Source organism: Ailuropoda melanoleuca, chromosome 6, assembly GCF_002007445.2.
Source record: "Ailuropoda melanoleuca isolate Jingjing chromosome 6, ASM200744v2, whole genome shotgun sequence".
Taxonomy (NCBI): Eukaryota; Metazoa; Chordata; class Mammalia; order Carnivora; family Ursidae; genus Ailuropoda; species Ailuropoda melanoleuca.
Genome location: NC_048223.1, coordinates 113899761 through 113926560, shown reverse-complemented (window position 1 = coordinate 113926560; position 26800 = coordinate 113899761). Strand labels below are relative to the sequence as shown.

General features: G+C 43.1%; 1 protein-coding gene across 6 annotated transcripts in view; it reads left to right on the top strand.

Annotated features, from left to right (window-relative positions):
- ABLIM1 (actin binding LIM protein 1) overlaps positions 1-26800 on the top strand; it is an 89659-nt gene that overhangs the window by 8601 nt on the left and 54258 nt on the right. For all 6 annotated transcript variants that reach the window (XM_034663318.1, XM_034663320.1, XM_034663319.1 and 3 more), the window contains exons 2-3: positions 22172-22259; positions 25685-25743. In XM_034663318.1, coding sequence (XP_034519209.1) covers positions 22226-22259; positions 25685-25743 — 93 coding nt within the window. In that variant the 5' untranslated portion in view covers positions 22172-22225. The remainder of the gene's footprint in view (positions 1-22171; positions 22260-25684; positions 25744-26800) is intronic.

Sequence of the window (26800 nt, the reverse complement as noted above, 5' to 3'; positions counted from 1 at the left end):
TTAGCCTTTCTAAAGAGGGGGACTAAGCTTCTGCCTGACTTACTCCCAGCTCAGCACTGCATCCAAGTGGTGAGTTAATAAATGATTTTGCATGACTGTGAAGGGTTCAGAACAAGTTTTAGGGTTAGCAGCATGGTTATGAGATTTCTGTAAACCTTGAAAATTCCAAGTGTTTTGCAGTACTATAGAGTGTGCATTGTGGGGAACAGGACAGACCCACACCACACACTATGCTGTCCCTTTAAGGTCTGTGCATTGGGAGATGCCCTGTGTTAGTTTCCTAGAGCCGCTGTACGAAAGTGCCACAAACTCGGTGACTTAAAACAGGAGAAACTTATTCTCTCACAATTCTGGAGGCCAGACAACTGAAATCAAGGTGTGGGCAGGTGTTGGTTCCTTCTGGAATCTCTGATGAAGAACTTGTTTCTAGCTCTCTCCTAGCCCCTGGTAGCCGCAGGCAATCCTGGGCATTCCTTGGCTTGTGGACATATCATTCCAATCTTTGGCCTTCCTTTCGGTCTCCCTGAATCTGACACCCTTCTCTTGCTACCAGAATCCAGGATGACCCTCATCTCAAGATCCTTACCTTAACGACATCTGCAAAAACCCTTATTCCAAGCAAGATTACCTTCTGAAGTTCCAGGTAGACATACCTCGTGAGGGTCACAATTCAACCCACTCCATGTTCTCTATCTGAAAACCAGTGTTCTTCCTTCTCAGGCTTTTTCCTCCTGTTTGTGAGGAAAGGGGCAAAAGCCTTAGTCTTGTCCTGGTCAGAAGCCCTGCTCTGAGAACCCTGGGAGCCCAGGGGACGGCATCCGCTGTTAGTCATTTACAAATCTAAAATCAGTTGCAGAAAACTAGCAGCCAGAACTGCCAGGCTTCTAGGAGTTTTCTTGGAGGGTAGCAAAATGAAAAGCTAATGAGTAAAGTGTTCGCATATCTGATAGTTTAATTGAAAAGGAAGCAGAAGGAAACTGTCTTTTATTATCCCCAGGAGTTCTTAGTTCAGTGGGTGCCAAGCTTTCCCTGAAATTAACCAGCGCTAATTGTTGCCTTTCGAAGTTTGACTCCAGTGTGCAGGCTGGATAACCAATACCATCCTTGGTATAATTTGCATACATTTCATTTGTATCAGTTCTCAGGAGAAAGTTATATTACTGCAAAAGTCAAGGACTGTGGCTGGGTATGTAATCTGCTTTTAATAGTTTGAGGAAACAGCTGTTTTTTGTGTTGCAAGACGCTTGGATGCAAAAAAAGTCCTAATTTTTACAATCGAGGAAAGCCTTCTCACTTCAGACTCTTGAGACAGCACCTTTGGTCACAAGTGACAGAAACTCCCCTCAAAGCAGCTGAATTCGGGTCGCAGGGCCGTAACAAAGTACTACCAGGTGGGTGGCTTCTCCCACGGTGCCGGAGGCTGGAAGTCTGACCTCGAGGTGTGGGCAGGGCTGTCTGAGGCCTCCGGCGGGGGGGGGGGGGGGGNGGGGGGGGGGGGATCCTTCTTGCTTTATCCAACTTCGGATAGCCCCAGGCATCTGTTGGCTGGTGGCGACATCACTCCAATCTCTGCCTTCTTGTCACATGGCAGTCCTCTCATCAGGCTCCCTTCCCTCCTCCTAGGAGGAGGCTGGGCCCACTCTAGTACATCCTTGTCTCAGCTGATTACATCTGCAACAACTCTATTTCCAAAGAAGGTCACATTCAGAGGTAGTGGGGGTTAGAACTTCAAAATTCTCTTTTTTTAGGAGACACAGTTCAACCCCTATCACCAGCTAGAACAGAAAGGAACTAACGTCACCCAGCATGACTGAAGCCTGGGCCTCGGGCACCATTGGCGTGCCCCCAGCTCTGTGGGCTTGTCTGAGTGTGCATTCGTGCTCCCAGACCCACTCTCCCTGCATGGAAAGGGCCCAGCTGCAGCAGCTCAGAGCTGCTCTGCTTCTCTCCCCTGCTCACATCTCACATCAGGAAGTCCTGGGGAAGATTCCATTGCAGTGTGGTCACCTGTTCAACCTGGATCTCTTCGCCATGGCCAGAGGCAGTCGTGGAGAAAATGGCAGCTCCCATGTCAAGAGCTGAGGGAGGATGAAGCTCCCCCCAAAACCAGGGTAGGCTTGACATGGCCATGGTGGGGGTTGGGAGGGTGGGGGGAATGTGAGCTTGGTGTAGCTGCAGTCACACGATACTTTTAAATGACCCTTGTCTTGACTTACTATTAATGTGATCTTGCTTGTGGATTTGTTCTTTTTCATCCCCTGCGCATTAACCTGGACTAACCCACTTTCGGGTTCTGGGAGATGTCCTCAGATGTATTATTAGATTTTTAATTTCTCTGAAAGGTCAGCTCATTTGCATTCAGGCAGAAAGCACGTGGAGACTAGCAATTTCATCGTTCATCCCTAAGGACTGGACGGTGATACGTGTCAACAACAGGTACTTTCTGTCTTTCAGTTTTCAAACTAAAGCTTTGAAGCGTCTCAACAGGATCACATTAATGCAGACAGTTTTAAACTCTGCTGAATGGACTGTGGGAAGAAAAGGTACCATTCCACTGCCACTATTACAATTAATTCAGGGGAATGACTGCATAAATTGTCAAAGTGGCTCATAATTCAGAAAGCTCATGTCACTTCTTAATTATGTTTGCCTCTAGCTACTATTGGAAAATAACTTTTTATTCTGAGTCTACTGTGATCTGATCGAGAAAGCCACCTGAGATAATTAATCTGTAGATAATCCCAGAAGAGATGCCCATACGGCCTCAAGGTCGGACATAGGGACCCCATGGGTATAATCATTTGAAGGATGGCATCGTTTGAAAACTTTTCAGGCTTGTGATGACATTCTCAAGTGTCTCTCTGCCTTGGAAATTTAGAACATGACCCACACTTGGCCATCCCAGTAACTAAGTAGACTTGAGCAGGACGCACTAATCCTTACTGTCTCTTTGGTAAGGGATAGATTTCTTGGTAGCACCGAGTTCATCACTTTTCATGGAAAAATCAATTGCTCATATCAATGAGCTCTGGAGGAGGCAGGAAGTGCTAAAATCCCATTTAGTGATTCTTTTGTTTCTGGTTAATGTAGGTCACCCTTCGCTCTCTCCAGCCACCAGAATGAGTGAGGGGTTTTATTTTATTTTTTTTTTCACATATATTCCTTCCTTTGAGTATTTCTTTTTTTTTTTTTAATGATTTTTTATTATATTATGTTAGTCACCATACAGTACATCCCCGGATTCTGATGTAATGTTCGATGCTTCATTAGTTGTGTATAACACCCAGGGCACCATGCAGTACATGCCCTCCTTACTACCCATCACCAGTCTATCCCATTCCCCCACCCCGCTCCCCTCTGAAGTCTTCAGTTTGTTTCTCATAGTCCATAGTCTCTCATGTTTCATTCCCCCTTCTGATTACCCCCCCTTTCTTTATCCCTTTCTTCCCCTACCAATCATCCTAGTTCTTATGTTCCATAGATGAGAGAAATCATATGATAATTGTCTTTCTCTGCTTGACTTATTTCACTTAGCATTATCTCCTCCAGTGCCGGCACTGGAGTGAGGGGTTTTAAATTCACCTTGACTCTAAGCACACTAGAGCCACAGGCCGAGCTGGACTGTTTCTATTGGCCATTGACTGTAGCTTAGGAAGGAGTGAACTGAAGCGTGGTGACCTGGTGAGATCGCAATGATGGAGTATAAACCAGCTCGGGATAAATTGAGTGTGAAATCCTTACTGTTGGATGTTGCCTGCCAGTGGGTTTTGTGTGTGTATGTGTGTGAGAGAGAGAGAGAGATCATTACTTTTGCTTGATTTAAGAGGTGGTGGAATACAGGCTGTTACTGAAATAAAGCTAATTTCTTTCTGTTCTTAGACATTGTATTGTATGGTAGTGACACTTGGAACCCAGTTTTCTCCTAAGAAAGCTGCTTTTCTGCAATAAAAAAAAAAAAAGTCCGTGTTCTTCTCTCTTCTCTTTCTAGCTGTTCTTTCATTTTTGTTCTCGAGGTTGGCCCATTTATCAGTTAAATATACAATGGATAAGAAATGAACTGTCAGCTGATCATTGTACCTGGAAATTACATTAAAAAGTAACTTAAAGAAATGTCTGCTTTTCTGGGTCTACCTTTGTTGGGAAAACAGGGTGAAGAGTAGTAATATTTTCTTGACTACAGTGCAAGTAATAGGGAAAAAATGCTAGTGTCTTGGTACAGATGGAATGAAAGGGAGAGTCTGCTCATCTTTCCAATCTCAATGTATAGGTTCACTTTCCGTGAAGTCTTCTCTGGCCTCTTGAAGCATCATTAACCACTGTCTCCTCTTCTTGGTCCGTGGCCAGAGTGTTTCATTCAATGAACACTTCTTGAGCTCTTACTATCTGCACAGATTAGGGGTACAAAGATGAATAAGGCTCCTACTTAAAGGCTTTTGGCCTCGTGCAGACAGGCCTCTGGCCCTAGAGGATGTAGCGTGACATGAGTACATCCTCGGTATTCAGCATGTGTGCATGGCACTGGGTTGGCACACCTTTTCTTTCCTCACATCGCTAGTACTGGCCTTCTTTATGCACAAGAGAAAACAGCATTTTGTTCACACATCTGCCTTTAATAGACTGATTGCTTTTGATAGAATTATTCCCCGCCTCCCTGCAATGTTCATCTGAGTCATCTTGTGCGCGTCACGGCTGGCCTGCAGCAAGGAAGTGGGGCAGCTGTATTGTCCTAATTGGACAGAAGGCAATTGACTTGTCTTGGATGAGGATTGCCTGGGCTGGCTCTTCTGCTCCAGGAAGACACAGAGAGAGCATCTGTCCACCTACGATTGTTTGTTGATAAGAAAGTGATGCCACTGAGATCAAGTTTGAGAGAGTGGCAGAGAGAGAACTACTTGGTCCAATAAGAGAGGGAGGCCTTTAAATTTATGATGCTCCGGGCAGCTGGAGGGGAATATTGGAGAATAGTGACAGTGGTTTTTCTGCTGGGAGTTGGGAGTATTTTGTGCAGGTGAGCTGTTGGTTGCATACTGAAAGAATGAGAATCACTCTTCTCTAAGAAAGGCACTAGGAGAAAAATTACAGGAAATAGGACTATTCTATTTCTCTATAGAAAGAGGTGAGGAGGTGTAAAAAGAGTTTTTAGAAGGAAAACATAGCTTAGAATAGAAGAAAATCCTAATGTGGCTTCACCAATATAACTTGCTCTCAAAGATTTATTCTGCCGTTGCTCTGCAGTGCTACAATTTTTCCCAGCACTATACTTAGATAGCGTATTTTTGGTCTACTAGTTTGATGTATAATGCGTTCTTTAAACAGGAATATAACATTTCTGCTTGTACTATGCTAGCTGATTGCATAATTATAGTTATAATATACAATTATAAAAGACACAGTCGCTGCCTTCACAGAACTTAAAAGTTAGCAGAAGTCAGGGGCGCCTGGGTGGCTCAGTCAGTTAAGCATCTGCCTTCGACTCAGGTCATGATGCCAGGGTCCTGGAGTCGAGTCCCGCATTGGGCTCCCTGCTCAGTGGGGAGTCTGCTTCTTCCTCTCCCTCTGCTCTTCCCCCCGCTCATGCTCTCTCTCTCTCAAATAAATAAATAAAATCTTTTTTTTAAAATGTTAGCAGAAGTCATAAAACAGAGGGGCGCCTGGGTGGTACAGCGGTTGGGCGTCTGCCTTCGGCTCAGGGCGTGATCCCGGCGTTCTGGGATCGAGCCCCACATCAGGCTCCTTGGCTGGGCGCCTGCTTCGCCTCTCCCACTCCCCCTGCTTGTGTTCCCTCTCTCGCTGGCTGTCTCTGTCTCTGTCGAATAAATAAATAAAATCTTAAAAAAGAAGTCATAAAACAGAAATATCTATGAGCTGAAGGCCATTCGAGTGGAATAAATAAATGTTTTCAGAGGGTACAGGAGAGAGGGGGTCAGGTCCAGGTGAGACCACTAGGAAAAAATCCCTAGAGAAGGCAGCATTTGAATCAAGCTTGGAACACTGGTATTCTATAATATAAACTAGACTATTTTTACAAAAAATACCTGATAGGTGCTCAACACCTTTTGGACTCTGGAAATACAAAAAATGAATGAGGCAATATCTTTGCCTTTTTTTTCTTTAAGATTTTATTTAAGTAATCTCTCTACCCAGCGTGGGGCTCACACTCACAACCCCGAGATCAGGAGTCACATGCTCTGCTGACTGAGCCAGCCAGGTGCCCTGCAGTGTCCTTGCTTTTGGGAAGTTCAAGTCTAGAGGGAAAGCCTGTTAAGTAACCAGCAGTTATAGTATAATTTATTGCGTTAGACAAATGTGTGTCTACTTTATATTAATGTATAAAAAGTGTATATTTGGGACAAGAAAAAAATGCAAATAGAAGGGAATGCCTAAGTCGGGAGAGCTGGGGAAGGTTTCTTCTCATCTACAAGTGCTCAGCCTGGGCACAGCCAGGAATCATGTGGGGAGCTTTTTCAAGGTGCTGATGCCCAAACCCTGCCCCAGAGCTACCCTGTAGCTCTCAAGGGGCCCCTACAACTTTTTAAAGCTGGACAGATAGTTGAGACTAGATTACAGAGGTTGTTGAATGCCAGGGTTTAGGAAGTTTGACTTTGTAAGTAGGCAGTGGATAATGTTGAAGACTTCTTATCTGGAGAGTATTGTGATCCACGGGGTATGTGATAAAATTATCCTCCAGAGCTCTGTAAAAGGCCTCGGAGTCTAGGTTGATCAGCAGGAGGGAGAGGGGACTAACCCAAGAGGCACCGCCAGCATTTCTTGGCAGAGCTGCTGGTTTGCCTGGGCAGAGGGGCTTTTCCCGTCTGTCTGTCTGTCTGTCTGTCATCAGAGGAGCTGGCTGGCTCTGACTTTTAAGTTTGATAGACTGTGCTGAGATGCTTGTACTTCAGAACTCAGGCTGGTCTGCTGCCCTGAGGCCAAGTGCAAGCTTGACATCAGCTCTGGTGGCCCGATATGATACTTTGAAGGTTACAGACCCTAAGACTACACAAATGGAACCCAAAGTTCACAAAATTGCTGGTTAATGTACATGGCTTAGGCTGTCATCTGGGTCCTGGCTCCCAGTCGTGGCAGGGTCACTGGTTCCACTCTGGACGTCCCCTGTCATCTGATTGGGACTGGTTGAGGTATGGCAGGTACAGTTGGGAGGGAACCTGCCTGCACGGCACTCCCTGCTTCTCCTGGCTGTACTCCCTGAGGCGGGCCCTTCCAGAGGAATCCAGAGGATTCAGCACAGGGGAAGCCCCCGCCCCAGCCTGTAGAGTCTGGAATGTAAATCTGCCTATCTGTTTCTTCCTGGGATACACACCTGCTTTAGTTGTCATCCAGAGGCATCAGCCTTGTCTTCAGTGGGCTCTGATTTGGGGTGTTGCCAAACCCTGCGGTCCTGAATACTCTCATACACCTCCCATCCTACTTACTTTTCACCCAGTTTTTTCTTCCTGCTGGCAGTTCTGACAGTCGGTGATGGGAGAAGCACCCCTCCCCACTGCTCCCAGGGAAATGGTAGCGTCTGGGCTCTGTAGATTCAGGTTGTTTGTTAAAGGGGGTGAAATCCAGCCACAGTGGGATAGGAAATTGGACAAGGATGTTTTTAAAAGCAGGCTGTTTTTCTGACTGCTCTAGTATTGGTTCCCACCCCGAAGGCTCCTCCGACCTTGGGGAAGAAAAAATATTTTTAGTCTGATAGTGTGCTTTCGGCAGCCCAAGAGCCGAGCCATCTGCAAAGGAGTTGATAACTCAGAGCAACTCAGAGCAATGGTTTTAGTGGAAATAACACGTAAGGCATCACCCAGGACTCAAAAGGAGGCACGGACCACGTCCATGGCTCTATATCTTACCCAACTCCTATCAAGTTCTCTAAGAGTTGTTTTAGAATAGAAATAGGAAGGAAAAAGAGTGGGATGGGATGGAGAATCGTTTGTAATTCCTGGAGAAGGACAGAAATCACAGAACTGGAATGTACTTTAGAGATAGCACCTTGGCTAAGAAAAGCAGTTGACAAACTGGAATCTTGCTGAATTGGGACAACACGTTTGCTGTACACTATATAACAAAATTCAAAGTTTTTTAAAATTTATTGAAATTCAACTAGCCGATGTACTGAAAACTTCAAAGTTTTAATTAAAAGAAAACTCCTGCCTTCTGCATGTTTCCTACAAGTTGCAAAGTTGTTACTAAGGCATTTAGTAAAGGGGACGGGTCCTGTAATCTGACACTGCCGTACTCCTTCCCACGGCACCCCACCCCCCATGCCTTTAATTGTGCCATTTGGCCACCAGGACCTGCGTATTGAGCAGTGATTCCCTTAGAGCAGCTGGCACAGAAGAGCCCCTTTGGATTGCTGTTACACAGTCCTGACTCCAGCATGCTCTCGTGTTGGAAAGGACACCAGGAATGAGATCACGAGCAATAAGGAACCTTAAGCATTCGCCCTTGCGCAAGAGACAAAAATGATCCAATTGGGATTAGGTTTCAAGAGTGTTGAACTGGAAGGCAAATATTTATCTTCTGGTGTTAAGAAAGGAAAGGGTGTAGAAACTTTGACCCTGACTGCAGGGTGGTGTCTGAGTTTGGAAAGCGAGTCATCCTAAACCAGAAGCATGATGCCTTTCTCACTGCTCCTTTCCAGCAGCTCTGTTACTAGTTTTCACCACAGGCAAAGCAGCAGCTGACCAGGCGTCCTAGACAAGTTTGCAGTAACATTCCATTGGATTCCAAGAGTCTCTCCCTCTGGGCTTCGACTTCCTAAAGAGACCCCTTGAAAATTGCTTTTCAGAGTATAGTGTTTGTAAAGAAACTGGCCTAGAGCCATCCAGTGTTTTGGAGCCTGGTTCATCCTCTCCCTGTGTTGTATTACCCAGAGTGAATTTATGTATAATTCACATTTCTTTTACCTACCCAGCAATCCTGCAAGCGAGGCAGGACCAGTATCTTACACCTTCTTAATGGTCTAGAACATACAAGTCTCTTTGGAAAGTACACAGGATTGGGGGAAGCGAGCACTTGGGTGCCAGTGTATCCATTCATTCTGAAAATTCAACAGAACAGATTTCTCAGACATCCACCTTTTTTCCCCCCGACATTGCACATATGGAAACGGGGCAGCCTTATAACATGTCTAAAACAGGCCAATTGAGTCCCTCCTAAGAAGTCCCCAGGAACCAAGATCCTTTCCTTGTCAACAATCTCAAATTATCATCACCTCAAGTGAGTCACTATTGTATAAGGGATACCCTTACGAAGTTCCACTGGATCTTTCCTGGGTTGTTAGTTCCTGCACTCCGTGGTAATTTCTGGAAGGGAGGGAGGATAGAAGCTTCTTACTTTTTTTTTTTTTTTTAAGATTTTATTTATTTATTCGACAGAGATAGAGACAGCCAGCAAGAGAGGGAACACAAGCAGGGGGAGTGGGAGAGAAAGAAACAGGCTTATAGCGGAGGAGCCTGATGTGGGGCTCGATCCCACAACGCCGGGGTCACACCCTGAGCCAAAGGCAGACGCTTAACAACTGCGCCACCCAGGCGCCCCAGAAGCTTCTTACTTTTAAGCTGTCCAAGCCACCAAAGTGATTTTCAGTCTTTCTGACCCTTGCCATGTAGCAGGTGGGCAGGGGGAGGGGAGAGTGGACTTCATAAAAAAACATAGATTTGAACCTAGCTCTGTACCTTTGAAGACATACATAGGCGTAAAAGTAATAGGGTACCCCACAAAGCTCTGGCTGGATTAAATGGGAACATACTTAATAAGTGTTCTGCTATGGAACAAATGCAAAGGTGATTATTACCAATAAAAGTATTGGATAAGAAATGTCTAAGCTCAATCCTGAGAGGAAAAATTAGATCTCTTAGTAGCCACTGAAGTGCTTAACCTTCCAAACCCAATTCTTACTTTCTCTTTCCAGTGGGCCTTGGCCCTAACTAGAAGAAGCCACTTTTGAGGCTTGGTGGCCAAGCCTTCTGCAAAGTGATCCAGGCAACGCCAGCCATTGTCTGCGGATTTTGAGTCAATTTAGGATTTAAATATGAGCATTATTTGCATTCCATCCACATCTCCCCATCAGTTGAAAGGGTGGGGCCAACAGAAGGACAAGGATGAAAGAAGGCTTGAAAATTGTTCAGTGGAGGGCCTGGAATAATGGAGACCCGAAGGGATTAAGCTACAGCATGTCTACTTAGAGACCATTTTATGTAAAAAAGCTCATTCACTTCACAGAGGTTAGAAAAACACTTTGAGAATCCATGTGGCCAAGCGCTCTTAATTTCATTCTTCTTACTTAATTCCTTCAAATTCCTCTCATATTAAAATTGTAATAAAAGGCAAAAACCACCTTGGACAGCTGTTTGGCAGTGGCTGCTGAACTTCAGCATAAACGTTCCGGATGACCCTGCCGTAGGCCGTCGGCTCCTATGTTATGTGTACGTGCCGCCGCAACTTGTGTGTAATTCACCAAAAGACACGGGCGGGAATTTTCACAGCAATACTGTTCAGAACGCCCAACGCTTTCAGACCACCCAAATGTCCACCGAGAGCGGAATGAATGAATAAACTGTAGCATATTTACATAAAGGCATACTATGCAATCACGAGATGTAACGAAGGAAACTACACGCAGCCTCGTGGATAATTCTTGTACCATCGAGTAAAGGAAGCCAGACATGTTTGCTTCCGTTTATGTAAACTTCAAAACCAGGTACAACACCTGTGGCGTTAGAGGTCAGCACAGTGGATAGAAGTCATGGGACTGGAAGAGAGCGTGAGGGGAGCTTCTAGGTGCAGGTAATGTTCTCTTTCTTGCTTTGGGTGCCAGTCATAAGATATGGTGCATTTATGAAAATTCATTCAAATACACCTTGTGCATTTTTCTCAGTGCATGTTTATACTTCAGTAAAGAAGTTTACCTGAATGAAAAAACAAAGGCAGTCCTCTTTCCAACTCCAAGGAAGAGGGAGAAAAAGTATATTCAAGACTTCCTACCTACCTTATAAGGAAGAACAGTATGATATAAAATGTAAAATGCATTTTTGATAACCAAGAAAAGGAAAGCACCAAACTGTGGAACAGATTACAACAAGCACAGACAAAGCCCCTGGTCAGGGAGTACCTAATTCAGCTAACACCCAAGGAAATTCAACACCAAATCCTCGGGTCACTGGCTGTCCTCTGAACTATGTTGTATTTCCTAATAACTTATGGGAAGAGAATAATGGGATGATGTTATCCGTGCTATTTAATCAGTTCTTAGTTTCAAGGAAGTTTGGTACCTGGAGACATGACCTTTCCATTGTTGAATCTGAAAACAACAGCAAAAGCTGCTGGGCCTGCCTTGTAAGGATTTGGGATCACACGGTCCCATGCCACAAAGATCGCCTATGTCAAGAGAGACCATTCAGGTAGTTGGCTTTAAAGGCCTTGGTGTTATTTAGGGGCGTTTGTTTATTTATTTATTTATTAAAGATTTTATTTATTTGACAGAGAGAGACAGCCAGCGAGAGAGGGAACACAAGCAGGGGGAGTGGGAGAGGAAGAAGCAGGCTCCCAGCGGAGAAGCCTGATGCGGGGCTCGATCCCAGAACGCCTGGATCATGCCCTGAGCTTAACGACTGTGCCACCCAGGCGCCCCTATAGGGGTTTTTAAAAATAACATTTGATCACACTGTTGATCAAATGGGGGGCAGGAGGAACAGTGAAAGTAAAATTTTTGTTAAGATTTAAGAAATTATCTGGTCTTTCTTTAGCATTAGCAAATGGTAAAATGTGAAGGCCTTACTTTTGCCCGATAAACTTTTATTTGTATTCTTAGAGAAAGAAAAAGAAGTTGAAAGATGATCCTGTAAAGTCATGGGAGCCAGGACAGATCTCAAGGGGGGGCAGGGGGGCTCCCTTGTTAACTGAGCTGCCGGGGGCTGGGAAGGCTGTAGGGGGTGGTTCTGCAGTTTGGAGTTGGACAGACCTGAATTCACGTGACAGTTCTATCCCCAGCTGAGTAACCTTGGACAATTTCTTGATCTTGCTAACATTTGATTTCCTCCTCTGTTGAATGGTTGTTAACACCTACCCCTCAGTGTTGCAGGGAAGGTCAGATGGGTTATGGTTTATGAGGTGCTTAGCACAGTATCTGGAAACAAGTAAATAATGAAATTATAGCCAGGGCACTGAAGACCATCCATTACCTCTCTTTGGGCTGCTGTAATTGTGCAGGGAATGGTGGCTAATTGATTTAGAGATTTTCTGAGAAGGGTTTCTAACAGGAATTTGCCAGATGTTAGTAGAGCACTTACTGTGTGGAGAGCAAGAGAGATCCTAGAGTTATGGAGGTACAGATGTGGCCCATGTCTTCAAAGGAATGCATAATCCAAAATGAAAGAGAAAAGCTCACCGACTTTGACTGCCATTGTTATCAACTTACCTTTGGTTATTTTTTGTAGTAATCCTACATGGTAGACTTTCTAATGCCAGTTTTACAAATGAAGAAATGATTCCAGAAAAGTGCCCAAGGCCAGAATGCAGACTTCCAGGTTCTCTTGGTTCCAAAGCCCATCTTGTTCCATTCCGGGTTGCACAGTGGGGTGGGGCCGACGGTCCAGCCATAATAACCGGAGGCAAAAGCAAACACGTCTGACGGTGGAGCACAGAGCTGTGGGGGCTACCAGGGAGGAGAGGTTCGTTTCAAATGTAGAGATTCACCTTGATTAGTTGCAGATTTATGTTTTGCCTTCAGTGTAGTTATTTGCTCCGCCTTACAATTTGGCAAAATATCCTAGATAGATGTTAATAAAATGTCTCTTCTCAATCATCTATCTTAACCATCTTTTTGCATCACGCCGGAATTATTTTTCTAGTTGCCTAGGATTTGTGAAATGAAAGGCAGTGTAGGTGTTTTGGTGATATTGATCCAAGAGAAACGAATTTGTATCCTAAGATGTGGGATGTTTTCTAGTTCTGAGGCTTAGCTGTATGACCTTGGTCTTGCCGCAGCAAGTCATGTGGTCTCTGAGCGGCAGTTTGATCACCATAAACAAGAACGATGTCGCCTATTTCAAAGGGTCAGTAAAGAATCCGGTTAAATGTTGTGTGTGAAAGCACACACACAACCGGCCAGGGAGAGTCCCAGTAGCTACCCTAAAGTGAATGTGGTCATCCAGGTTTTCAGTTCAACATCGCATGTGGTCCTGGGCAAGTAACTCAGTCCCCCGGTAGTCCAGTTTCTCTTCTTGTACGAAAAAGAGTGGTAGTTCCTCTGAAGACAGAGAAATAATTAGTAGATTAGCCAACTATTTTTTAAAATACTTTCATAAACATTCAAATCTTCAGATAATTGCTAACAATACAATATGTGTATATCTAGCTTTCTATAGAGAAAGATACATTTTATTCTGGAAAAAAGAATCCATATTTTTCAACAACTTTCTAAAAGAATCTGGACACCCATCCCCCCAAAAAGGAATAAGTGTGTATATGGCCCTGATGTGTCACTGTGGATAGTGAATACAAGAGTTCCTCCTGTCTTCCCAGTCAGGTCTCCTACCCCCACCACACTCTACTCCTCCCCTCCCCTCTGCCCTCCTCTCCCCCTTTTTTCTTTTCTTTTCTTTTCTTTTCTTTTCTTTTCTTTTCTTTTCTTTTCTTTCTTTCTTTTTTCTTTTCCTTTTCTTTTTTTCTTTTCTCTTCTCTTCTCTTCTCTTCTCTTCTCTTCTCTTCTCTTCTCTTCTCTTCTCTTCTCTTCTTTTCTTTCTCTTTGTGGGGACATATGTTATCATGTCTCTTAGTTCAAAACCAGGAGTAGTAGTGCTGGGTCACATGGTATATTTATGTTCAACTTTTTGAGAAACTGCCGGAGGTTTCCAAACTAGCTGTACCACTTTACATTCTCACCAGCAGTGGTTGAGTGTTTCACTTTCTCCACATCCTTCTCAACACTTGGTATGGTCAATCTTTTTAATTATAGCCTCTGAAGCCAGCGTGTAGTGGTATTTCATTGTGGTTTTCATTTTATTTCCCTCATGACTAAGGGTGTTTAAAATATTTCCATGTGCTTATTCAGCATGCATATATCTTCTTTTGTGAAGTGTTTATTTAAATCTTTTGCCTATTTTTCTTCTATTGAGTTGCTTGGCCTCTTATTTTGAATTGTAATTGGTTTTTATATATTCTGTATACTAGTCCTTTTTTAGATACGACTTGCAGAAATGTCTTCCTATCTGTGACTCATCTTTCTATTTTCTTAATGATGTCTTTTGAAGAGAAAAGGATTTTAATCTTGATGACAGCCAACTTATCAATTTTTTTCTTTTATGAATTATGTTTTTGTAGAATAAGAAATATTAAACCAAAATCACAAAGATTTTCTTTGATGTTCTTGTCTAGAAGTTTTATAGTTTTAGCTTTTATATTTAGGTCCGTGATCCATTTTAAGTTCATTTTTCATTTATGGTGTGAGGTAGGGGTTTGATTGTATATCTAACTGTCCCATCCTCATTTGTTGGAAAGACTATCCCCTCCCTATCAAATTGCCTTGGCACTTTACTTAAAATCAACTAACCGTGAATGTGGAGGTTTATTTTGGAATTCTCTCTTCTGTTCCATTGAACTATATGTCTATCCCAATGCCAGTCCATGCTGTCTTGATAACTTCTAGCTTTATAGAAACTTTTGAAATCAGATAGTTGAAGTCCTCTGACTTTATCCTATTTTAAAAAGTTTTTTGACTTTTCTAGGTCCTTTGTGTTGCCACATACATTTTGGGATCAGCTTTTCAATCCCTACAAACAATCCAGGTGGACTTCTGGTAGAGATTGCATTGAATCTATAGATCAATTTAAAGAGACTGCGTAGGGGGCGCCTGGGTGGCACAGCGGTTAAGCGTCTGCCTTCGGCTCAGGGCGTGATCCCAGCGCTCTGGGATCGAGCCCCACATCAGGCTCCTCTCTAGGAGCCTGCTTCTTCCTCTCCCACTCCCCCTGCTTGTGTTCCCTCTCTCGCTGGCTGTCTCTATCTCTGTCAGATAAATAAATAAAATCTTTAAAAAAAAAAAAAAAGAGACTGCGTAGGTCCTGGAGGAATGCACACACTTACAGATAACATTTGTTTAGCACTGTTAAATTATAAAGACTGCTTTAAAGGTTTTGCACTTAATTCCTTGGAAGGAGATGAGAAAGCAGTAACCATCTGCAAAAATGTAATATGCATTTACACTGGGATGTTACCACTTTTTTCATTCTTATCCCTCATTAAAAGAAGGGAGTTGAGGGGCATCTTGGTGGCTCAGTTGGTTAAGCAGCCAACTTTTGATTTCAGCTCAGGTCATATCTCAGGGACCTGGGATCGAGTCCTGCATGGGCTCCCTGCTCATCGGGGAGTCTACTTGAGGATTCTCTCTCCCTCTGCCCATCCCCAAAACTCTCCCCCCCAATCTCATAAATAAATATTATTTAAAAATAGAAGGGAGTTGATGCTCTTTTATATTTCGAGCAGCTGGTCAAAGGGAACCAGATCATTGGAAGACAGTGGTGTATTTCTCTCTGCTTTGTTTTGTGCCTCTTCACTGGGGAAGATGAGCTGCCACCCCTCCCTCTGACACAGCACACATGTTTGGAGCGGCGGTTGCAGCCGGGGTTGGGTGGTTAAGGCTGTCTGGCTGAAGGATGTTCTCATCTGTGTGGGTTGGCTTTGTACAGACTTGTGTACAGCTCTCTGGGCTTCATGAACGCTGCCTGGGCAAACTGATTCACTCACCTTTGCCCAGGATACAGACTTTGGGCCAGGCACACCCTCGTTATCCAGCCTGTTCAGGATCCTGCATTAGGGGGAAAAAAACACAAAACTCTCCGGGAATAGGTGAGTGTTCAACTTGGAGATCAAGCCAGTCCAGTCTCATTGGAAACCGCTCCCGCTTCAAGGAAAAAACAGCAAACATAAAGAAGGCTGAGTCAGCCCCCACACTGCCTTTCTGTGTGAGTAAAACAGGGAACTTACGTGATTCTGCCTCTCCCTTCCTACCCATGCACCTGCCGTGTAAGCAACAGGTCCTTGTTACTCTCTTTGGCCTCCTCGTCTACTCTCAGATTTAGGGTTTGGAGACCACCCAGACTGGTGTTTCCCTAGTTATGATGATTTGTGTACTCATTTCGGTGCTTATAATAAAACAAAGAAAGAAGTTGATTTCTGGGCCCCACCTTAATGCCACTGAACCCATTTTTGAAAGGATCTTGGGTGTTGCTTATGCTCAGTAACGTTAGAAAAGTCCTGATCTAGGTCAGCACGCTTACCTCCAAGTGTTTGCATGTCTTTCAGCTAAAATCACCGTCAACCAGAGCTGCATTTGCAAGAGTCTTGGGGACAAGAAAGCAATTTGTTTATTCCTTTGGGTATTCTGAGCAAATCATCTCTGAATCAAGTTGGAACTTACCAAAAAAAAAAAAAAACCCTGCAACCTAAACCTTGAGAATTTAACTTCCCTGTATAGAAATGACTACATTCAATTTTCTCTCAGTGTTATACCCTTGGCTTTTCTCAAGGGTCTATATGAGAAAGAACTATTTCAACATTGTCAATCATCAGCAAAATTAGTGTGGAAGATAATTTTCCATTCCAGAGCCAAGGTCTCTCTATGAGAATTGTTTTGGTGCTTTTAGAGGGTAGGCCTGGCTCTACTTTTTGGAAGCACTGGGGTCTCTAAGTAAATTGTGCACTTTGAGTGTTAGTTTCTTTGTTTCAGTCTAAGACTGTAAAACAGCACCTACATCATAGGAATGTTGTGAGGCCAGGCACTTAAAGTCCTTGATACAATGCCCGACACAGAGCCAGACCCTATGGACATTTAGCCTACAGTAACGGTTATTAATTTAGAACAGGAAACCTGTCTCTCTAGTGACAATTATATGTGGCCATTTTTTCACACAGTGAGACTTTTAGTGGCCCGTTTTCCCTTTTGTCCTCATCTGCTGAGAAACTCAGATCACAACAGGTTTGCCTGAGTTTGGAGTCCTGATATTTTCTTTTCCTCTGAGGTTTTTGTCCAGTTGTTTATAGATCATGACCTTCTCTGATAAGAATCTGCAAGTCTTTTTTTTCGAAGCAGGTAGGACATTAGTTATAAATGTCTGAAGGCTGATCTCAAGGGCTGTCTTCCACATTTCCTGGGCTCATGTTAGGAGTAGGGCAGGAAAAAGAGGGTAAAGAAAAACTAAAAAGCATAGTGGGTCATCCAGGAGCTAAGCAGATTATCAGGCAAACAGATTATCTGTCCAGGGATGGGTTCTGTAATTACAGTTCTCTTTCTCTACTCCCAGTGGGCTGTTAGAGTCGGCACAGGGCTCAGGGCATCCAGAAATCCCCCTGGGTGTAAGACACTGTAGACTTGTTGCTTAAACCCCATTCCCTGCCATCAGGAATTTCCTTTCTTGGCCCAAATTGCTTTTCAGTTAACACTGCTGTGTGAACTTGTAGAGGTATGGGATTTCACACAGAATCATAGAATTTTACAGCTGAATGGGACTTGAAATTGTCTAGTCCAGCCCTTCACTTTTTACAGATGAGGGGCCTGGGGGCTTGGAGAGGTTAAGTAGTGGCACCGTTGAGGTCTCATGGGTAACACATTAAGGAATGGCACCCAGTCTCTTGATTACAACTATGGTAGTCCTTTCCCAGGGGACCCCCTCATCCACAAGGAGTTCAGAATTATCTGCTCTGCTATAGACAGCGGATTTTACAAAAAAAAAAAAAAATTGGTATGTTAAACTAAATCCTGCCTTATAGTAAATGGTATTACTCCAGATGGTATTCTAGTCTGTATGCTGAAGTTCCTACTCCAATTTAGACATTAACCAAATAATAATAATTACCAAGAGTCTGACATAATCAGCACTATTAAAGGCAAGCAGTTTTTTGCACTTTGAATGTGTAGGCAGGTGCTCTATAAAACTCAGCTAAATAAGCAAATTGTTTACTTTCCATAGAGTTTAATGCCAGCCAGAATGTAGACTTCTAACGTGTGCATTTTGAATACGTGAAAAAGAAGAACATAGGTTGTAATTTTTTTACATAGCAGGGTAGAAAGCTGGGTGGAGAATAGCAATTGCGGAGCTCTGGGGAACCCCAGCGGTGCATCTGGTCCCACGGGCCCAGGCACAGCTGGGGTGGCAGGGTGTGGCTTGGGGCCAGGTACCTCCTAGTCAGTGTCACTTATGAAGTCACCTGTCACAGCAAAGCCCACACTGTGCTTTAAAAGTCTGTAATCAGTACCCTCTCCACAATGAATTGTATGTGTATTGTCTGTTCCTATGTAGGCACTAGTTTTCCATTTTGCTCATGATCTGAAATACTTTTCCTTCTTCTATAAATGACTGCAGTGTGGATGATTTTGATTCAGCTATGTCCATGTTGGGGGGTAGCTTGCATATGAGCCCATGTCTGTGTTCAGCTCTGATCCCTTTTCCTGGCCCTGTGCATAGGGCTTGACTGTGAACCGTCATGGGTACCAGCGTTATGAAGAAATGAAAGAGAGGAAGTGGCTCTCACATGCAAAGCAGAGGCTCCCTTGTCCTTGAGCCCCGACCGTGTGGTCCCCCGGGCCCACACTGCTACAAAAACAGACTTTTGAATGGCTGCGAAATGGCCTCTGATTCTGGCTCCCTGAGTTAGTTGGCGTGTTTGACACTGTGAGATGAGCGAGCGTGTGGGTCAAGACCGATGTCCCTGGGTTATGATGGTATTGTTTCTTAGCACTGTTTTTGCTAACGATTTCTAGACCACAGCCCTGCCGCTTGGGGCCTTGGCGTATCTTCCATCCACCTTGTATGACAGTTCATGTCACATAGTTATTACTCTCCTGTGCCTGTCCTTGGGAAAGAACGGACACTGAGGGGGCCTTTCACCAGCATCCCAACCTGCACACACAAGCCTCCTCTTTGTGAATGGCCCAGGGACCACCTCTGTTCAAAGGGTTACTGTTAATTGTTGTTTCTATTATTATTATTATTATTATTATTATATGAACTGGTGTGCCACACCATTGTCAAAATAGCGTATGATCATTCATCCTAATCACATCACTGTGAGATAATTATGGCAGCGGAGTGCTTATGTTTAGAGAGACTGCCCCCTTCACAAGACCACATGGTGCTGAAACTGGATTTGAATCCAGTCAGACCTACCCCATTGTCTCCACACTTTGAGCTGGTACTTTACGTGACTACATTATAGGCGTTTTTCTGCATGATTGTTTCTTTTGGCAGCATTAGTTTGAACTCTTTCCATGTAAGTTTATTTCATTCTTTTAATGGCTACATATGATTCAATATTTTATTTAACTACTTTCTCATTTAGGTTATTTAGGTTGCTTTCTGTTGTTTTGTTCTTTGCTGTTATAAATAACGTTGAAGATCCTTAATACATATACTCAGCACAGGTATGAGAGTTTCCGTAGGATAGCTTCTTAGCAATGGAATCAGGCATCAGAGTATGTGCATATTAAATTTGAATAAATATTGTCAAAGCTGCCTTCCAAAAAGAATTTTGCTCACCAAGAGTGTGTGCGAATGCCTTTTTCCTCACACGAGTCTTCTCTTTCTCTTTGCCAGTTTGGCAAAGAAAAAAAAATTTTTTTTTCTAAATTGTGTTCCCCCGATTCCTGGTGGAGTTGAGCTAATTCTTTATTTGTTGGGTCTTCCACATGACCTCTGGAAATTGCTTTTTGCCCATATTGCCACTTACTTTTTATTAGAGATACTTTTTATGTGTTCCAGATAATAATCTTTGTATGACATGCATGGCAAGTATTTTTTCAGTGCTACTCTTCCTTTAACTGTTTTACATCTAGACATTTCTATGTGTGTGCACAGTCATTACCAGTCTTTATTATTTCTAGATTTTGCCTTGCTTAGGAAAGCATTCCTACCCCAAGTATACTAAATTATCACCTATATATCCTTCTAATAATTCTACATTTTTATTTCTATGTTTAGCTCTATAACTCTCTAGAATTCTTTTTTTGTAGGTTATGAATTAAGAGTCTAGCTTTACATTTCTCTGTGTGGAAAATCCATTGTTCTTACCATTAGTGGAATAATACATTTTGCAACTCTTTGGAAATGCCGCGTTTATCATAGACTAAATTCTCTTGTGTATAACTGTGCAACTGGCTTTTCCGAGTTACCTGTTTCACCAGTTTATTTTCTATTCCTGTAGCGGTATTGAAGCACTTTAAGTATTTGAGCCTTAGAATAACTTTTTATGTCTGGAAGGGAAAATCCCCCTTTACTGATGCTCTGTTTTTAAAAAAATGTCTGTATTTTCGTACATTTTTTTCTTCCCTGTGAACTTACAGAATCAGGTCGTCAAGGTCTATAGACGAAATCCCTATGAGTATGGTGATCGGAATGCATTGCATTAATAGGTTCATTTTAGATAAATTGAGTCCTGTTTTCCCATTATACTGACTGAATTTGTATTGCTAGTCAGTAGGAAAGCTATGGGGTTTTATATGTTTCTTTTTTATCTAGCTATTTGAACTCTTTCAGTAGTGACCTGCATGTTTATTTCTTCTTGCCTTATCACATTGGCTAGGACTAAAACAATGTAGAAAGACTTTGGTGAGATTGCAAGTCATTGTCTTGGTGCCGACTTTGTTGAGAATGCACCTGATGTTGCCTAACTAGATGTGACAGATAGTGTTTCAGTCTGAAGATCTACCTTCCTACTTCCAGTTTACTGAGGAGTGTGCTTTTCACAGTAGACTACACAAACTTCCTGTCAAGATGCCTTAATTCTTTCACTTACATTTTCCTCGAGAATCCAGAGATTATCCTAACTGGCTGGGAACTCTCATCATTAGCATCCCAGCTGAACTAGAGTGGTCTGGAACTGTGACTTCTCTCTTTCTCCTTTCACTCACATTTGACCCTGGCTGGCCGAAGGGAAGGAGCTACTTTGTGTGACATTTCCTATGCTTCCTTCACCCCCCTGGGAAAATAAATAAATAAATAATAGTGTGTGAACCAAAACAAGAGCACCACTTCTAGAATTTTCTGACTGGCACCATTGAACAGATTTCATTCCTGGCTTCTATTTTGAAATAACTTCAGTTTTCTTCCACTTGATTGTCTTGAGTAACCAACCACCATCTCACACTGTGGTTGCTAAGTGGCTTTTGTAGTTTCTACTGGAGGGTGTGAGAAAGGAATCACTACCCAACCTCTGATTTCCTCTTGAGATTTCATGCAAGCACAGGGGGGCAGCTCCTTCTAACTCTGGGCTCTCAGCACTCCCTTGCACATGGTTCATGCGAAAGAAATACTTCACACTTGGTTGATAAAATGGTTTTGTTGCAGAGTATATTTGATAATTTTCAGGTGGTGAAGTTTTTTGCTAAGCTATAAATGAAAAGATTTTATTTTGTCAGGCATGCATTTGGAGCATGACTCTAATGTGGCTTGGCACCTGTCTAGAGAATTGTCCCTGTGTCCAGTGACATTTTGCTTTGGGAATGTCAGCACCTGCTGTGATGGCATCTGTCCTATTTAGGAATGTGAAATGCTCATGAATAATGCAAGGCTACTTCAATGAAATGCCTTTTTCAGAAAACACTGAATATAAGACTTGGGCAAAAGACTGCTATAAGCAACATAGAAGAGAATTTGGGGTCCTCTTAAGGTGAAAGCTGTGGATGATGTCCTTTACTATGGTTTTTCCCATCTTGATGTAAGCTAGATAGATTTTATTATTTTTAGACAGTTTAGCTAAGAAAGCAAGAACCTGGTTTTTATTGCTTTAGAACAAACCAGTATGAGTCTCACATCAATTCGGATGTTAGCGTTTTGGGGGTGTGGTGTTTTGGAGATGGAGTGGACTCATCTCAGGCACATGGTGTGTAACTGGCAACCATCCAAGAGCGACCACGCCAAGAGAGAGATGAATGCCAGAAACCCCGAGAAGCAAGGCAGCTCCATCATCCGGGCATCAGGATCTGGTCTTTGAGCCCCTTCCAGTTCTAATGGGGTCAGCTTCCGCTTCCAGGGCTGTTGGTATAGGACGTTAGGTCACCTGGACAATTATTTTTCCTGCCTCAGCTGTTTCTCTTTGCCTCCAAATCCTTGAGTCCAGAAAAGAGGCTGGGAGCTCTGACGAGGTGTGAACTAAATAGTCTCTACCTCTTCTCTTGCAGGCGGGTGACAAACATTACCACCCCAGCTGTGCACGATGCAGCAGATGCAACCAGATGTTCACAGAAGGAGAGGAAATGTATCTTCAAGGTAAGGTGGACTCAGGAATTCAATAGGTCTTCCCGCCTGGGTAAAGAAAACCTGGCTTTGTTTGTTTGTTTTCAGAGAAGGAGGCATTTCATTAGCGTCAAGGCTCCCCAGATCCAAAATGAACGTGGCCAAAGGTTACCTCATCAGTTAGTATTAATCAGCCAAGCAGTGGACATGCTGGCAGTGAGCCCCTGGGTCTGTTTAACAAAGTGTGTTGCTTCTGGAATGAATGAATAGGATTTGATCTTTGGTGCTATGGAGGTGAGGCAAGAGTGAAAATCAGCGTCATCTCCTCCCAACCTTCCCTAGGAGGTTTGGGAAACAAGACAAAAGAGAAAAAGCTTTTCTAGATGCTACTTTGCTCCTTTCACTATCCTGCGAGAAGGATTTTTTGATGCCTCTGGGCTGCTCTTATGCAGGCTTTCAGGAAGAAGAAAACCTCGTATTCGGTGAATTGCACCATATATATATTTCATCCCGTTAAGATGATATAGTTCTCATATTGAAAGAAAGAGAGACAGCGAGAGAGTAAGAGAGAACATACCCAGAGTCCCTGAAAGAGAAATGGAGAGGTTTGTGGTGGCAAAGAAGTACTCATTACCAGAGGGCCATCAGATTTGGGGGGTGGGGGCAGAGGAAAAGAAGCTTAAACAGGCTTGATGCCCAACTCGGGGCTTGATCTCACAATGCTGAGGTCATGACCTAAGCCAAAATCAAGAGTTGGATCCTTGGGGCGCCTGGGTGGCACAGCGGTTAAGCATCTGCCTTCGGCTCAGGGCGTGATCCCGGCGTTATGGGATCGAGCCCCACATCAGGCTCCTCCGCTGGGAGCCTGCTTCTTCCTCTCCCACTCCCCCTGCTTGTGTTCCCTCTCTCGCTGGCTGTCTCTGTCTCTGTCGAATAAATAAATAAAATCTTAAAAAAAAAAAAAAGAGTTGGATCCTTAACTGACTGAGCCACCCAGGCGCCCCCAGATTTTTTTCTAATTAAAAATCATTTTGAGAAATTTTCCCAGTGTATAACCATGACTAGTTTTTATCTCCCCTAAAATGCTGAAATTTCTCAGCGAGAAGCTTAGGGGAGGATTCTCTTCCAGTCAAACAGCACCATCTGCACAAACATTTTACTATTTTTAGCTGGAGAAAGAGGTATTAAATCGACAAGGGCTTATCAGTAAAATTAGCGAGAACCCTGAGAGCTGGTGCTTGTTCAGTTTGGTAATTACCAGGTCTCATCTGCCTTTGCATTCATTTCTTTGTCTCTCTGCACTTAACACTACGTGTATTTTTAATGAATGGTTTTCTTTGCTCTCTGTTTTGTTTTTATACAATGAAGAAAATCTACAGAAATGATTCTTGAACATTAAAGCAAAGCCTTATCTACTCTCCTCCGAAAAATGCTAGCTATGTGAGGAATTGGCAACCCAAATATCCCTAGTTTTAATGATCACTCTGGAAAATTCTGATGAAAAAAGCCACTGAATTTTAAAGAGCCCAATAAAGGCAAGTGACAGGCCCCCAAACCTATGGTCTCATGTGGACTTGATATGACATTTCTCCAAGGGCAGGCTGTGAATCTGCGTAGCCATAGGCAGGTGTCACTTTGCATTTTCAGCATGGAGCAGATTTATTCTCTAGTTGGTCTCCAGGCTTTGTTTTAGATTTTAGTGTGTCGATCATAGCACTCAAAAACAAAGACACAAGAGTGCGTCTCGACCCCGTGTCTGCTAGGAACTGAGACTCAAAGGCTCTGGGGGCAACTCTGCACGTTCACATGGTTCTGGAACCCGAATAGAGAGTCATTTCAAGCTGTGCACAAATAACAGCACAGTCATACTACAAATAAACAACTCCCCGTTAGGATGGGCTATACTCAGAATTCCAGGGATTGTTGTAGATGTCTTCTGGAGCTGGGCTTCGGCGCTTTACCTGCCTTCTCGACACATCCTTGAAGAATGAGTAGTTCATCTTCCTCAGCATCTGATATTCTCCCCGAGTCACATTCCTTGTGTGTCTGACCTCTGGAGAACAGTGTGACACTGTCTGCAAACCCAGGGCTCTGGCCAAGGGCTCCCACTCAATAGAACCTTCACAGCGAATGCTGCTCCGGGACCCACCCCTGACCCTGGCTCTCCACGTTAAGAGGATTTCCTGCACTTTGTAGCCTCAGAGTAAACACTAATGTCTGTCTGGTTTGTTTGTTTCATTTTCCTTTTTTTTTTTTCTTTTTTTATTGTTTTTGGCTCTGGGTTAAGCAAGATAGGAATGATTGTTAAGTAGGGATTAAAGTATTCTGATATAAAAGGTATTATCCTTGTCATGAATACTTTTTTAGCTATTTTAGCTCAGTGGTATAAAATAATTCAAGAGTTACTTTAATTTGGTGACTTTTCAAGTACACACAGATGGTTGCTTAAAGAGGTAAAGATTGAACAGTGATGTGTGGGAAAGTCTGATACTCATACCGAGACTTACTAAATTTATATCATTTACTCACTGCTTCCAACTTAGTAACTTTATTTGCTCAAGTCTTATCCAGTGTTCCTTCAGCTCTTCTGCCTGTAACCGTATTTGAATGTATCCTTGCGTGAACATAGGACTTACATACAGGTTTTACCCACAGCTGTATAAATGACATATAGATCTAGGCATGCAAAATCGTATCAGCGGGTTTGGGTTCTTACAAGAGATTTCTATGGGATATAAGTGTTTTGCTTAGTTCTGTGAGGCGGACACCATTCCAGGGAGGGGCTTCATACTCAGAGAAGGTGAGGCATTGACTCAGGGACAGAAAGTGACACTTTAGTTATTTCATTCATTTGAGAGTGGAGACTTTGTTGTTAAGTAAAAGATAAAATGTTAAAGGAAACTTCTACATTTGTAACATAACTTTCAGCCTTTCTGCTAGTTGGCTTGATTTTCCATATCTTTGTGGATGACTGTGTGTAACTGGATCAACAAAAAATTCAGTGAGTTTTGCTTCTGGGTACAGACTATCTGGTTTGACTCTATTTCCCTCATCTGTATTGCTTGGTTATTTTGATGTTCTATAAACATGGTTTATGGCTTCTATTTAAATTAAATACAGCTTGTAGTAAGCACACAGACATGACTTTTAAAGGATAATAATATGGTCCCAAACAACAGCAGCAGCACTCAATCAAGAACTAAACATCTCTTGCGTCATAACGCTCTTGTGCCCATTAGTGGTCTCTGTGGTCTATAATTATGACTTTATAGAGCAAGCTCAGACTGGATGAGGAAAACTCACCTGGAGGTTAGAGTTGTCATAATTCACTTGGGCCCAGGGCTCTAACACTCCCCTCTGATAGAGAAGGGTATGAACTGTTCTCAGAAGTTCTGCCTAATAGGACTATGGCTTCTTTCCATTTCCTTTAACTGTTTGCGGGCATCTTGTCTTTCCAGGTTCCACCGTTTGGCATCCCGACTGTAAGCAATCTACCAAGACCGAGGAAAAGCTGCGGGTAAGGAAACAATTACAGCTGTGATGCCAGGTGCATTTGCTGGCCATCTGTGTCATCGCCACTAAGTCTCTGGGCTGGAGTTTGAGGGAAATGACTTTTTCATGGCTTTTTTAATTCTTAAGAGCAGATCGAGTTGTAAGACTATTTGGTCAGGGCAGAAGATTCCCCTCCCTCCAACGTTAAACTGATTGTGGTTTTTGTTCCCAATGCTTGTGTTGGAGAAAGTAAGCCTTGCCTTACTAGTCAGGTTCATAGGAAAGCATACAAGGGAACAGTCAAAACATACAGATGGGAAAAAAATGATTCATCAAGTTCTAGGTCCAACATCTGGTGACCTCACCAGACTTTTTTGTACTTAGTCTATAGTGTACCACCCCACCCAAACTCTACATCCATGGTACATTTTACTGACCTCTTAAATTCGAATTCACCAAGTAGCCTCTGTCTCCAGAAGCTGATGGTTTGTCAGATAAAACCTTTGGGGGAAACAATGATGAGCCCAGAAGTGTCACCTCTTAGCTAACATCAAAATGTTTCAGTAACTGTCCTTGAACACTAAGCACTCAGGCAAAAGGATAGACCCCCTTCACCTCTCACTTCTAAAACCTTCTCCTGGTCTTATTCAACCCTGACAACACCCCCAGATGACTCTGTTTTATGTATTTCCGAAGTAAAGAGCTGTACACATTTATAAGTACCATTATCTGTATCCTCTTCAGATGCCCTTAGTTTTTCCCTTGGACTGTGAAATATTTTCTGAGTAATAATCATACTGGATCCCAGTCCATAGTCTCTCGGTTTAGCTGACTTAGTGGTACGCTTGGAAAAGCTATAGTTTTACTGTGTTCCACTTGGCATCTCAGGGAAAAGAATGGCCTGAATTTATATTGGAAGCCAAACTGTAGAGTGTGGTATGAGAGCTTCTTAAACGGCCATTAGTATGTGTGAGCAGTTGTGCACTGTAACCCCATCGGCATCATACTTTTATGGAAAGGGAAAAAAAAAACCTTATTCTCAGAATAATGGACTAAAAACAAGAAAAGTAATTTGTCCACCA